The sequence below is a fragment of the Ochotona curzoniae genome, unplaced genomic scaffold (genome assembly GCF_017591425.1).
Source record: "Ochotona curzoniae isolate NIBS_2020 unplaced genomic scaffold, NIBS_Ocur_1.0 scaffold_4701, whole genome shotgun sequence".
NCBI classification, from domain to species: Eukaryota; Metazoa; Chordata; class Mammalia; order Lagomorpha; family Ochotonidae; genus Ochotona; species Ochotona curzoniae.
In genome coordinates this window covers 42,201,969-42,217,151 of record NW_024467122.1, presented here as the reverse complement: position 1 = coordinate 42,217,151, position 15,183 = coordinate 42,201,969, and the positions used below count along the sequence as shown (strand labels likewise).

Genomic DNA, 15,183 nt, shown 5'->3' with positions numbered 1-15,183 from the left:
CAGGATCCCATATGGGTGCTGGTTCTAATCCCGGCAGCTCCACTTCCCATCCAGCTCCCTGCTTGTGGTCTGGAAAGCAGTTGAGGACAGCCCAATTCTTTGGGATTCTGCACCCATGTGGGAGACCTGGAGGAAGTTCCTGGCTCCTGGCTTAGGATCGGCTGTTGGGCTCTCTTGGGGAGTGAATCAATGGAGGATCTTCCTCTCTGTTTCTTCTCCTCTCTGTATATCTGACTTTGTAATAAAAATAAATAAATCTAAAACAAAAGAATATATATTAAAGTGCAGAATTGTGTTTATTAACATTTTTAAAAGATTGATTTAGTAATTTATTGGAAACAAAGAGTTGGGACAGGAAGAGAGATCCTCCATCCCCTGATTATTTTTCCAAAGGCCACACTGGTAGGAGAACAGCTAGGCCAAAGCCAGGAGCCAAGATCCACTTTTCAGTCTTCCACATGGATGCAGAGGCTTAAGCACCAGGACATATTGTGCTGCTTTCCAAGGCCATTAGCAAGCAGCTGGAGCAGAAGTGGAGCACTGATACAGGATTCTGGTTTGCAGGTGGCGGCTTAACCCACTACACCACTATATTATGGTTCTGTGTGCATGGTGAGAACTTTAAAATTGTATTCTCTTAACAGTTTTACAATATACATTGAAGCCTTATTACGTATAGTCAACATGATGTGCAGCATCTCTTGAACTTAATATTCCTTTCCTAATGAAACTTTGTTTTCTTGAATGACTTGACACCAGTTTTCTCACTCCTCAACTTCTGGTAATCCTATTTTACTTTTCTAAAGTTTGGCTTTTGAAAATTCCACATAAAAGTGAAGTCAGAGGGTATATTTTTTTGTGGTCTAGTTTATTGCACTTAATACGATTTTCTTTAGTTACAATGATCTGGTCACAAATGACAGAATTATTTTTTTTCTTTTTCACAGATTCAAAACCAAGTCTGAAACATGAGATGATGGATCTGCAGAATTATTCCAAAGTGTCAGAGTTTTTGCTGCAAGGACTTTGCAAATCACATTATATCCAAAATATATTATTTGTAGCCTTTTCTGTCATCTATATTGCTGCTATACTGGGCAATCTCCTCATTGTGGTCACTGTCATTTCTGATTCCCATTTGTACTCTTCCCCTATGTACTTCCTGCTGGGAAATCTTTCTTTCCTGGACATTGGACTGGCTTCATTTGCCACACCCAAGATGATTATTGATTTCCTTAGCGATCAAAAGCTCATCTCCTTTGGAGGATGTATGGCTCAGATCTTTTTCTTCCATTTTACTGGTGGAGCAGAGATGGTGCTGCTGGTTTCCATGGCCTATGACAGATATGTGGCCATATGCAAACCTTTGCACTACATGTCAATGATGAGCCGGCAGACTTTTCTCAGGTTAGTGCTGGTTTCTTGGGCTATTGGATTTGTGCACTCCATCAGTCAAATAGCTTTCACTGTGAACTTACCTTTCTGTGGCCCCAACGAGATAGACAGCTTCTTCTGTGACCTCCCCTTGGTCATCAAGCTCGCCTGCATGGATACCTATGTCTTGGATATACTTGTGGTCTCAGACAGTGGCTTGCTGTCTGTAGTCTGCTTTTTGATCCTGATGATCTCCTATGCTGGGATTCTACTCACTGTCCGACAGCGTGCATCTGGTGGTGTAAGCAAAGCACTCGTCACTTGCTCTGCACACATCATTGTCGTGACTCTGTATTTTGGGCCCTGCATTCTCATTTATGCATGGCCTTTCAGCAGGTTCTCTGTGGACAAGCTCCTGTCCGTGTTTTTTACCCTTTTCACTCCCCTCTTGAACCCCCTCATCTATACATTGAGAAATGAGGAGATGAAAGCAGCTATGAAGAAACTGTGGAAAAGACAAGTGGCTTCTCAATGAATTCCAGCTTTGCACAGCAAAACATATTCCTAATCATTGAAGGGATACAATTTTCTTACTACTATTCTCAAGTATTTGTTTTTGTATTTTACTGATGTAATTCTATCTTGGAAAAGATTTACTTATTTATTTAAAGTCAGAATTAATAGAGAAAGGAAGGGATGGTGATACAGGATTTCACTTCCTGAGTGGCTGCAGAGGTAGGGGTCTGGGACAGACTGAGTCAAGGAGACAGGAATCTCCTTTGGGTTTCTCAAAGGGATACACGAAATCAAGCACTTAGGACATCTTTTGCTGCTTTTCTAGGCACATTAGCAGACAGCTAGAAATTAGGTACAGTTGCCAGGACAGAGCAGCTGCTCATATGGGATGCACATATATTATATGAAAAATATACATGTTGGATTTGATATATACAATAATGTGTACTACACAAGGGAATAATCATGTTTTATGCTCAACTTGCATCTCCCATAACAAGCCTTAGCAGGAAGTGGAATTAGGAATGGAATCAAGACTCACAACCTGGCATTCTTGATGCAGGAAATGAGAGTTCCGACATCTTAATCACTAATTTTAAGCTGGAAAATGCATATTTTATAACTAAGTATTTTAAGGCTCAAAGTGATCTATAATGCTACATTTAATAAGAACTAAATTATTAAACTGGTATGCTTGATCCAAACTAGATTTTCAATAGACACTTCTTTGCCCATTGAGTTAATTTTGCCTCAAAGGTGAGTCACATATATGAAAGTGTGTTTGGGGACCTGGTACTTTGACCCAACTGTCTACATCCTCAACTTTCAAGCCCTGGGACCCCATATGGATGCTGGTTCATATCCTGGCTGTTCTACTTCAAATCCCGCTCCCCATTTGTGCCTTGGAAAAGTAGTAGAGGATGGCCCAAAGCACCTGAGTGGGAAACCCGGAAGAGGTTCCTGGCTCCCGGCTTTGGGTCAGGTCAGCTCCGGGCATTGGGACCACTTGGGGAGTAAACAAGTGAATGGAAGATCTTTCTCTCTGTATCCCATTTTCTCTGTAAATCTGATTTGCCTTTCCAATAAAAATAAATAAATCTTTTTTTAAAAAAATGTGTGGTTGAATCTTATGCTGAGTCTTCTGGTTTTAAATGTTCAGAGAATTCAAAGAAAAAATTTTAATTGCTTGACTCTGAAACATCAAGGCAAAGAGACAGTAAGTGATGGTTGGATTTCTTACACCCATGATGATGCTCCCAACAATTTTGGACATTGTCATAAATCAGAGGATGTATATTTCAGACTTTCTGTGCCCCACACAAGTACATAAACATAAACAAATGGAGAAGTAAACGACTTTTTATTTAGGGCGAATTAGGTCCCTCTTTCTGCTACTGTAATAATATTTTTTTTTCCTTGGGTGCTTTGGACATGGTCTTATTTAAATCGATCACAGCCAAAGATGAAGAGTGTAAGTGTTAAAGGGAAACCATCATCACCTTCAGGATTGATTTCCTTAGTTGTTATTGATGTGATACTAATAACTGACTTTTCATGGACTTTAGTCAGAGCCATTTTTACCAACAGGATATAACAAGTATCAGTGATATACATTATTTTTCAAGTAATATATATATTTTTAAGAATTTTGTTTTTCAGATTCTAGACCCTTAGCCAAAATAAGAGACAATGCTTAAGAGTATACATTTTTAGAATCTCAAGTATTTCACAAAATATACTATAAAGCAGGAGTTATGATAGCAAAAAAGATGGCATGTTCTAAGAATACACCAATGGGAAACCTGACTTGGTTTTATAGTTCAGAAAAACTCATGTAAACCTCTATTTTCTCTGAATTCCAATTAAGTTTATCTATCTATCTATCTATCTATCTATCTATCTATCTGAGAATAGGTACATATGTTAATCACAGTACCATTCATATAGTCAGTGTCCAATGTATGAGCAAGAATTCAACACAAGGTCTTTCTGATTATTCCACGATTTATGCTCTAGTTCGATTTGCTCAGCTCTCTACCTTGCTTTGGCCTGCTGTGTGAAGACTGATGTGTGACACAGCACTAGCAGGCCAGGTGTAGGCATTCCTGGAGACTAATTGCCTGATGTGGATAAGAATGATTGCTTGTGGGCCCAACATAGTAGCCTAGTGGCAAAATACTTCCCTTGCAATTGCCAGGATCACATATGGGATCCAGTGCATGTCCTGGCTGTTTCACTTCCCTTATAGATCCCTGCTGGTGGCCCAGGAAGACCAGTAGAGGATGTCCCAAAGCCTTGGAACCCTGTGCCTGCATAGGAGACCCAGAAGATGCTCCTGGTTCTGGATTCAGCTCAGCTCGGTTTCAGCCATTGTGGCCACTTGGGGATTGAGCCAGCCAACAAAAAATCTTCATCTCTCCTTTTCTCTGTAAATCTGACTTTTCAATAAAAATAACAAATAAATATTTCAAAAAAAATTTTAAATGCAATGGTAACTTGTGGGTTAGTGAGATTTGCATGAGAAAATATTAAAATTTATGTTTTCTACAATTCATAGGCCCTTTCAGGGAGCTTGTCATTGTCAATTCATAGTTAGCCTAAGATTTAAATTAGAGGATTAGGGAATTTAAATTCTGTGAATGCTTTCATGAAACCCTTTTCTCAATTTTGAAATGAAGTAAATTAAAAATAAACAGCAATGAATGGTTCACACATCCAAACAATACTGTTCTGCAGTTAGTTTTGTGAATTTGGACTTCGGGAATATTTCTCTCAGTGATGTAAAGTTGGCTTTCATTCAGTGAGAACCGCTGCATCATTACTTATGTTATTCATCTGCTGGAGTAACTGCTGTTGATGAAAAACTGCACGGGATTCCTACGCCCTAAGTCAGAGAAATAGGTCACCAAAATACACAAATTTTTAAAAGTTGCAGGTCTGCAAGTGTGTGGCTGTGGCATGTTACAGACCTCTGAGAATGGTCAGGGGTGAGGACCAGGTCCCTTCTGGGCAGCCCTGAGCTCTAGCCTTTGGAGGGAGGCCAGCACCCTGCAGTAAATCCTTGCATTAGACGAAAAAGGAGGGAGTCTGAGGATGAACACAGAGAAGCCCTAGGCTCAGATGTTCCCATTAGGTGTCCCTCTGTGGTGAGCTTTGGAACCAGGTGTGTTTGGTCACTGGAAAGCTTCAGACTACTGATACCACAGCAAGAGTCGGATGGTAGATTTCATTGCTGATAAGGATCAGTTCATTCCTAAAGACACTGAACTTCTGTTTCCTCTTTTTTTTTCTTTTCCTTAAAAAATTTTTTTATTTGTTTATTTAGTTGAATACCAGAGCTACACAGAAGCATGAAATGATAGAGTGAACAAGAGGGATCTTCCATCTACTGCTTCAGTCCCTAGATGGTCATAATGGCTGGGCTAGGATGGGCTAGCGTGAGTTTAGTGCATGTCTCCCATGTAGTTGGCAGGTGGGAGTGTTGTATTTCGGCCAGAAGTGCTACCGACCCCGTTTACTGACCTATAACTGTACTCAAAAGATTTTTTCACATGCACATTTAAAGATCTTCTTTTTATGTTCGACCGAGAGAGCTTATTATATGTCGTGGTGAAGACAGACCACTTTTGGCCAACCCTGTTAGGATTTCTCTACCCCTGCTGTATTCTGTTTCCCAATTTTTATTCCAGATTAGGGAAGTTTTCCTTTATTATTTTATTGAATACATTTTTAATTCCAGCTTCTTTTTCTCTACCTTCTGCAACTCCCATGTCTCTTACATTTGGCCTTTTAATAGTGTCTGTTAATTGTTGAATACATTTTTTTTTTAGCTTGACCCAGCTCTGCTTCAAGTTTTTGGATTGTTTACCCAAGAATTATCTTCCAATTCTGAGATTCTTTCTTCTGCCTTATTCATTCTATTATGGAGAATTTCCACTGAATTTTTAATTTGCTCTATTGCATCCTTCATTTCCAATAATTCAACTTTGTTTTAGTGTTCCTATTTCCTGTGTGACATATTCCTTAAAATTCCTTAAACTCCTGTATGTGCTTCTCACTGTTGATAAGAAACGTTGTCACCCCACACAAAATAGTATTTGATGTGCCTCTGGTGTAGTTCTGTCTCTGCTGGCTGTTAGGTCTGAGGGCTACCCAGACCTGTTTTGGTGGAACCTGTAGGATGTAATGTGCTGAGCTATAAATGAGTTTGCTCTCAGCTTAGTGCATGCACAGTCCCATCCCATAGCCTTAACAACCCTACTCAAAATGACACTTGATGCAAACAAACCAGCAGGAAGGTAACTGCTTTTCCTGGGTTCACCTGTTGAGCTTTCAATGAACTTCCTTTCACACGTGGCTGGAGCACGGGCCACTATTGGAGCTCAGATTGCTGCTTGCTGCTGGCTGACTGGTCCTTGCAACAGCACCCCGTTGTCTCATTTGCTCTCTCATGTCTATCAGTTTCCAGGTGCCCCTCTGCCTTTGGCCTGTCCTCTCCTATTTTCTGGAATTGGCCCTCTCTCATCACACAAGCTAATGATTCTCCATCTGTTTAAATGTGTCCTTACCCTATTCTGCCATTTGATTCTCCTCCTGCTATGGCATTTTAACAAGAACCTGGCTTATGTTTCTAAGATATCTAACAAAAACTTACATACTGGCTTACAGCTAACAGCAAGAGAAGCCACATTCTGTAGGAGAGCTGATGCAGACATTAAGTAGGAAGGCAGTTGGAAGAAGAATTCCCACTTCTGTAGGAAGAAGTCCCACACTGTGGTTAACAACCCCCTTTACTCCAGATTCAATGATTTACATTTATTTATGCTATCTGGAAACATCTCCATGGAGACACAAAAATGAACAATGCACTGAACATATCCTTTCCTATCTGTGAATGAAGTATTACCTTCAGCTGGTTCTAAAAACTAGTCTATAATTCTTTATTTTAAACCATAACTGCATTCAGTAGCCAATTACAGCTGGCTTCTGAAGTCTTCAGCAATTGTTATCTAAGTCATTTTAAATAAAGAGCTTTGAAAGCTTTTGTGACTTCTTTAAAGTGAAACACAGTGATCAAATGCTAATGCTGAAATTCAGGCTTTTCCTTTTTATTGCTAGATTTGAATGATATTGGTGGTGAAATATAACTGTGCTTGTGCTTATGGAGCAAATTTGCAAATGAATGTCACGTGAGTGTTCGTAAATGTCATCATTATTGATAATCTGAAAACTGTCATCAACAAAGAGCCATTAGCAGAATTCTTTGTCACTGAAATGATGAAATGATTTGAATAATCAGAAGACTGTCAGTTTTATATTAAGTAGCCCAGTCACCAAGAAATGTCATTTTGCCTGACCTTTCAATTTCAGAGAAGGGAAATATTTCAATACTTGTAAAAGTAATGATTCCAGTAAGAATGTCTCTCCAAAATATTACGGCAAATAAACATTATTTAGTATATACTAAAGATGTAGAATTTGCTTATTTGAAGAAAAAATAGATTCTGTTAACCAGGCAATGATATGTATTATTTGGCTTGAGTTACCATAATATTTGCAAGTATGTTTAGCTAATCTGGTATATATTCAAAGTTTTTATTTTGTCACCTGGGAAAATAGATATGATTAATCACCATATATTTCTACTCTAAGATGGCATATTCCCTAGCCTCTGCTGTGGTAGTTGGACGTGAATGCCCCATTATTAAAGGATTCCAGATTGATGGGAGAGAAACTTTATAAGCATGTAAGCGTATCTGAAGTGCAATGAAAGCAAACGTTATGAATTCTCTAGCTTCTTAACGTGATGTGTTTCTCTAGCTATTTTTATTCACTCAGATCAAAGCTATGACTAATCAAGTTTCACTCCAGTAAAGAAAATGTGAGCCACAAACTGGCTGATTTGAATGATCATCACTGAACAACTTTACTTCAGGTTAGTAATGAACCTTAAGGATATGTGTGACTTTGTGTCACAGATATAATTTTAAAAACATGAATTTATTTTATTATCTTGTGCATTAAATTCTTAGAGTATGTTACACTAATTTGTCAGTTAAAATTAACTATAACTTTACTCATATTTTAATTTGGAAACATGTTAGTCAATACACAAAGTCTGTGTATTTTCTGATTACAAGCTTAGCAATCATAATAATTTTAGAAAAGCCGATGTAAATCATAGAATTTTCTAAAATTAGAACTCAATTTGAGCTCATTTTATTACATTTTTAAACAATCAGTTTGAATGAGAAATAATTTACATAGCATGAAGTTCACTCATTTTAAGCTTATATTTCAACACCTATTAACGTGTTTATAGAATTGTGCAACCATCACCAATGCCTCTTTACAACATGTTTGGCTCAATGACAATGAAAATTTGTCTTTTCCTGAGTTTTCCATTTTGTTACAAATTTCCAACCATATGGTCCTTATAAAGCACCAAATTCAATTCAGTTCTGTTTTAAATTTATCTAGGAAACTTGATGGGAGCAAAGAGGAAAACAACACTAACCAGGATCTCTCTATGACTAGTTCATGTGTGTCCAGTTGATGTTAGGGTAAACTAGCTGAAGTTTCTTGATTTTGTGATTCTGCCCATGGAGTTCACAACGGCTTTCGCTTCTGATTCAAAACTGAGGACTAAGAAGGATTAGCACTTAATCATCGAAAAAGTGTTGCAATTAAGGTATTAATATAACACAATTATAAAATTCAGTAGCAACTAAAGGAAATCTTGGTAAAAATCTAAAAATCTCCACCTTCATATTTTAAGTTCATTTGTATCTTACAGTAGGTGAGTTGTGTCTTAATACAGCATATGAAAACAAATTGTTGAGAAGGCTCACTACGGAGGAATCTGAACTTGTGTTCTTTCAGAAACAGCATTGGAGCTGGATTCTAAATCATAAGATATGAGTGTCCTGAATCAGATCTTCCTTCTAGTTGAGTTAACCAAAATGTGATAGCCAAATGCATTGCAATTGTTTTCTTTATATGTGAGAAGGAGGTTTGCTTACTGCAAAGCTTAAAGGTAAAAGTATGTTCTCGTTATAAGGTAGTACATAAACGGCACTGCAGTTACAAAAATATATCACTCTGTTAACCTGATCCATAGCAGTCTATACTCAGCTATTTTACCTAATCTTTCTAGAATTTTATTACAATTCATACTTACAGCTTGTCTCAGTCTTTATAAAAGAATTCATTCGAATTCATGTTGTCTGAACAATTTATAATTATATTTTGTTCAGATGTTAATGAATAGTAGGTAATGGAAAGAATTCCATGGCTTGAAATTTTAAACTGTTTCTCTGATGGCGTGCATTTATATTTATATTAAATTTATGTAAGTTAGCCACTATTTAGACTCTTTAGATCGAATTTTCCTGACAGACAGAGTCTGGGGAAATTAGAGGTGGCATTCAATAACTTAACGGTGACATAACTTAATTCAATAACTAATGGTATAACATAATGGTGACATTTCCATAAAAAAGCTGGCATTTACGATCGGGCAAGGATCTTGTATAAATGCATCCTCTCCAAAGGAACTTTACATCTAGAATACAGTGTTTCTTTCTTTCAGCTTACAGGCATCCTTGCCCTGTTAAGCATGTAGTTTTGTGTTCGACTGCAAAGCTACCTCACTCACCAGTGTGCTTTGCACGCTTTGTTCTATGCATGCTTGAGAAAATGGAAACAAGAGAAAATAAATACAATAATGCGTGACATTTGAAAGTGTTTGTGGAAAATGGAATTAAAAGATAAGTTTATTTGAGGACAAAAATTTTGAAACCATGTGTAGTTTTTTCATAATACATATTTTCTATGAACCCTTTTTAAAGTTTCCTGAGATATTTGAAGACAACTCTTTCTTCCTGCAACTATTCTTAAAAAATAATAATAACTTAAGCACCTGATTTTTGCACTTTTCCCCTCCTTGCCCACTCCTCCCTCCCCCTTTTTTGTCTCATTCTCTTTTTTCTTCTCTTCTTACTTACTTCCTCTTTATTTTTTAATTGATAAGTTGAAATGACGCAGACTTATGTTAACACAATGTTTTTATGTTTTTTTTCTTTGTGGGATAATTACATCAAACTATTTCATACATATGTTGCAGGCACAAAATTATGTTTTGTGTGAATGTGGAGAACATTTGACATCTACCTTATTAGCAATTTTCAAATATATATTGTTCACCAAATCTGCCATAACACAAAGTATCTCTTGAACTTAATACTCGTTTCCAACTGAAACTTTGTGTCCTTGAATAACTTCACATCAGTCTTCTCACTCCCTCTCAGTTTCTGGTAACCCTATTTAATTTTATAGTTTCAAAGATCTGGTCACAAATGACAGAATTTTCTTTCTTTTCCACAGATTCAAAACCAAGTCTGAAACATGAGATGATGGATCTGCAGAATTATTCCAAAGTGTCAGAGTTTTTGCTGCAAGGACTTTGCAAATCACATTATATCCAAAATATATTATTTGTAGCCTTTTCTGTCATCTATACTGCCATTATGGTGGGCAATCTCCTCATTGTGGTCACTGTCATTTCTGATTCCCATTTGTACTCTTCCCCTATGTACTTCCTGCTGGGAAACCTATCTTTCCTGGACATGTGGCTGGCTTCATTTGCCACGCCCAAGATGATTATTGATTTCCTTAGCGATCAAAAGCTCATCTCCTTTGGAGGATGTATGGTTCAGATCTTTTTATTGCACTTTACTGGTGGAGCAGAGATGGTGCTGCTGGTTTCCATGGCCTATGACAGATATGTGGCCATATGCAAACCTTTGCACTACATGTCAATGATGAGCCGGTGGACTTGTATTAAACTGGTGTTGGTTTCTTGGGCTATTGGATTTGTGCACTCCATCAGTCAAATAGCTTTCACTGTGAACTTACCTTTCTGTGGCCCCAACGAGATAGACAGCTTCTTCTGTGACCTCCCCTTGGTCATCAAGCTCGCCTGCATGGATACCTATGTCTTGGGCATACTTATGATTTCAGACAGTGGCTTGCTATCCATGAGCTGTTTTCTGCTGCTGCTGATCTCCTATGCTGGGATTCTACTCACTGTCCGACAGCGTGCATCTGGTGGTGTAAGCAAAGCACTCTCCACCTGCTCTGCTCATATCACAGTAGTCACTCTCTTCTTCGGGCCCTGCATTTTCATATATGTGTGGCCTTTCAGCAGGTTCTCTGTGGACAAGCTCCTGTCTGTGTTTTACACAATTTTCACTCCCCTCTTGAACCCCCTCATCTATACATTGAGAAATGAGGAGATGAAAGCAGCTATGAAGAAACTGTGGAAAAGACAAGTGGCTTCTCATTGAATTCCAGCTTTCCATGGCACTTTATCTTGGTATTCATTCAGCAGATATTTTTTTTAAATTATTGTTCTGCTCAAATATTTTCTTCTTATATTAACTTTAAAAGAGAGGCATTTATTTATTTCAGAGACAGAGTGTCCATCTTCTCTCTCATTCCTCAAATGGCTGCAATGGCTAGGCCTGACTTTGCAAAGCCAGTAGCTTGGTGTGATTCTTAATGTGTTCAATTATAAGCAATTTGTTTCTGTAAAATTATATAATTTTATTTCATATATTGAATAATATGTACTGTACAATGAGAATCTTCAAAACATACTTTATACCTAACTCATTTAAAAATGAACTAATGCAGGTGATATTCAATTGCAGAAGTAATTGACTTTAATTCTTATACGTTGGTTTTGATTTATTCAGCAGGCAGATAGTGAGAGGCTGTGAACTTCCAAATGCTGGTTCACATCCCAAATACTGTGATGATCTGTCTTGGGTAGGATAAAGTTACAAACTTGGAACTCAATCTAGGTTTCCCATTAAGGTAAATAGACGGTAATACTTGATCCGTCGCCTGCTGATCTCAGAATCTGTCCTCACAGGAAGCTGGAATCACAGATGGAGTCAGGCCTCAAACCAAGGCACTCTGAAGTAGCATAGAAGAGTCCTAACTGACTTCACAGCCCCTAAACCAAATGTCCAACCAAAAATTAACTTTAACCTTAAAATACGTATTTTGGGACCTGGAACAGTAGCAAAGCAACTAAAGTCCTTGCCTTGCACGCATCAGGATCCCATATGGGAAGCAGTTATAATCCCGGCAGCCCCTTTTCCCATCCAGATATCTGCTTGTGGCCTGGGAAAGCAGTGAAGAATGGCCCAAAGCCTTGGGACCCTGCATCCATGTGGAAGACTCAGAAGAGGCTCTGGGCTCCTGGCTTCAGATTGGGTCAATTCCAGCCATTGTCATCACTTGGGGAGTAAATCAGTGGATGAAAGATTTTCCTCTCTGTCTCGCCTCCTCTCTGTATATCTGACTTTACAAAAGAAAATAAATAAATCTTTTTAAAAAAAATCTAAAAAAAGGAAAATATGTATTTTTAGAGATTTATTTTATTCAGTTGAGATACAAAGTTACAGAGAGAAGGAGAGACAGAGATAGAGGTGTTTCACTCTCTAAATGGCTGCACCACCTGGGGCTAAGCCAAGCCCAAACCTAGAGGAATGATCTTTCTCTGTGTCTCCCACATGGTGCAGGGGTCCCATATTCGAGCCATCTTCTACTGCCTTTCCAGGTGTGTTAGCAGGGAATTGGATTAGAGTTGAAGTACCTGGATCTCAAGCCAGCACTCATGGAATACAGCACTACCACAGCACAGGCCCCTGGAAAATACTTTACAGCTAAATATTTTATGGCACAATATGATCTAGGATGTTTCTTTTAATGTAAATCATAAAATTAAATTGATACATTTTACCCGAATAGGGTTTTCAGTAAGCACTCTAGCTCTCACGGAGATGATGTTGCACCCTTGTTGAGTCATCTATTGGGAAGGGAGTGCTTGTACAATGCAGATTCAGATCTTAGGCTGAGTCCCTGTATCCTCAAAAAACATTGCTAAATAAGTGGTATAGTTGATTTGGAGTAAATTAATATTCTGAGAATTTAAGCAATTTACCTCTGTCTTGACTCTGAATCATCACATCACAGTAGAGGGAAGTGTAATAATTGAATTGCCTAAGCAAATGATGAAATTTCCAATAATTTTGGACATTGTCTTCAGGTGATGCATACTTGAGACTTCCTCTATGATTGTAGCCCCACATAGGTGCATTAACATAAATAAACATTTAAGGAAACAACTTCTGGTTTAGGATAAAGTCCGTCTGCCTGCTATTAGACAACACTTCTTATTTTATGTAACTTGGACATTATCAAATTTTAAAGCAATTTTTTTGCAATTTTACAATTCCCGCATTAAGAGTGTATAAGAAAATCAAGATCAGGGATTATCTCCTGAGTTAGTGTTGTAATACTGATTACTGACTCTTAGTAGACACTACACAGCCATTTTATCAGCAGGATATAATGAATACTATGGATGCATTTCTTTTTCAAGTCCATACATGTTTTTTGTTTTAAAAACATTCTGTATTTCAAATTCCAGATACTTAGCCAGGAATTGAGACAGAATATTTAGGAATACACATTTTCATATTCAAAAATATTTCACAAGATATTCTGTAATGTAGGGGTCTTGAGAGGGATGAATAAGACTTGTCCTGAGAGTGCGTGAAAGGGACCTGACGTGGTAGGCTAATGGCTGAAATCCTCACCTTGCACCCACTGGGATCCCAGGTGGACAGTTCCTGTCCTGGATGCTCCGCTTTGCTTCCAGCCTCTGCCTGTGACCTGGGAAAGCAGCCGAGGACAACCCAAAGCCTTAGGACCCTGCACTTGCGTGGGTGTCCTGGACCGAGCTCCTGGCTCTGGATCAGCTCATCTCCGGCCATGCTCTACTTGTACAATGAACCAGCAGACAGAAGATCTTTCTCTTTGTATCTTCTTCTCTCTGCATATCTGCCTTTCCAATAAAAATAAACAAGTCTTTAAAAATAGGGGGAAAAAAGAGTATATAATGTATACTATGATTCCATGTCATTTTATTACTTGCCAGATTCATTATGAATCACAACTGTCCCTCTTGCTATGTCGCTTCTCTGCAATCTGCAATTGGATTTCTATACTTATAACCTTGTTACTTTAGAATGTTATGTGAACGAAATCATACAGGTAAGGGTTTGTTTTCAGTTAAAATAATCCTTGTGAGATCGACCATAGTTATTGCAAAATCAATGATACATTTCTTTTTAGGCTAAATAATATTATATGATATAAACATATTACAGTTTGTTTAATCATGAACTAATTACATGATATTTAGGTTGTTTCCGATTTTGACCATTGTAAGTAAAGATGATGAATATTTGTTCTTAGCTTGTTGTGCGGATATTCAATTTCCAATCTGCTGTGAATTGCTATTACTAAAACATGTGCATTTAAATGTTTCCTTTGCTTTGTAAATAACTTGCCAAGCTACTTTGCAGAGTGATTGTGCCATTTTACATTTCTACTGTAATATATGAGACATGTACTTTCTCCAAATCTTCACCAGCATTTGGCGTCCTCATTGCTTTTTATTATTTTAATTGTTCTGTTATGCGTGTTGATTTAAAAAAATAACTTTTAAATTGTTTTCATTATTCCTTTAGGCATGTAATGATATCTAATCATGAATTCTCCAGGAGATCTGAGATACTGAACATCTTTCCATGTACTCTCTCACTACCTATAATTTCTTGTGAACTCAGATTTTTTCTTTGCCCAATTTCTAATTGTACTCTTTTTTATTATTATTATTATTTTTACTGTTGAGATCTGAGACTTTTGACATGCCTCAGAGACAAACTCTTTCTCACATAGGTTTAAGAGTTACAGAATTATTCAAATTACTTATTTGATATAACTTGTAAAGGTCGGTTGCTTTTGAATAGGACTCATTCAGCAAAGATGTTATTTGGTGTGCATACAGCTGTTTTAATAATCTCTTTCCACAATTTTTATTTCAGCAGTTTATATAGTTCATGGCTTATTCCTGAAATGAATGATTTATTTATTCCTTGCTTAGTCTTGCTAGAAATGTATCAATTCAACAAACATTTTCAAAGGTCTAATTTTCCTTTTATTGATTTTTTAAAATTTAACTTTTATCTGCTTTCTTTTATATCTGCTTTTTGGAGGTTTTTTTTTTTTTTTTTTTGCTTCTAGGTTTTTTTTTGCTGTCTAGGTTGTTGAGGTTGGAGCTTAGAAAATAACCAAGAGGTAAAGTCTCACATCTTCAACAAACACTGCTGAGACCATTGGATAGCAGCCCGCAGAACTAAGAAGCAAGACCCC

At 37.5% G+C, this 15,183-nt stretch overlaps 2 protein-coding genes across 2 annotated transcripts; both read left to right on the top strand.

Moving 5' to 3' along the window:
- The first annotated feature begins 976 nt into the window (after nucleotides 1-976).
- Nucleotides 977-1,909, top strand: LOC121148846 (olfactory receptor 4K14-like). The gene has a single exon (XM_040969183.1). It carries the CDS (start codon nucleotides 977-979, stop codon nucleotides 1,907-1,909), a length of 933 nt encoding a protein of 310 aa, XP_040825117.1.
- An 8,392-nt stretch (nucleotides 1,910-10,301) lies between these two features.
- LOC121148358 (olfactory receptor 4K14) lies at nucleotides 10,302-11,237 on the top strand. Its single transcript, XM_040968419.1, has one exon. The coding sequence runs from the start codon at nucleotides 10,302-10,304 to the stop codon at nucleotides 11,235-11,237; it is 936 nt and encodes a 311-aa protein (XP_040824353.1).
- The last annotated feature ends 3,946 nt before the right edge of the window (nucleotides 11,238-15,183 follow it).

Excerpts from the sequence above, each read along its gene's own strand:
- LOC121148846 (XM_040969183.1), top strand. The coding sequence starts at position 977 with ATGGATCTGCAGAATTATTCCAAAGTGTCAGAGTTTTTGCTGCAAGGA.
- LOC121148358 (XM_040968419.1), top strand. The coding sequence starts at position 10,302 with ATGATGGATCTGCAGAATTATTCCAAAGTGTCAGAGTTTTTGCTGCAA.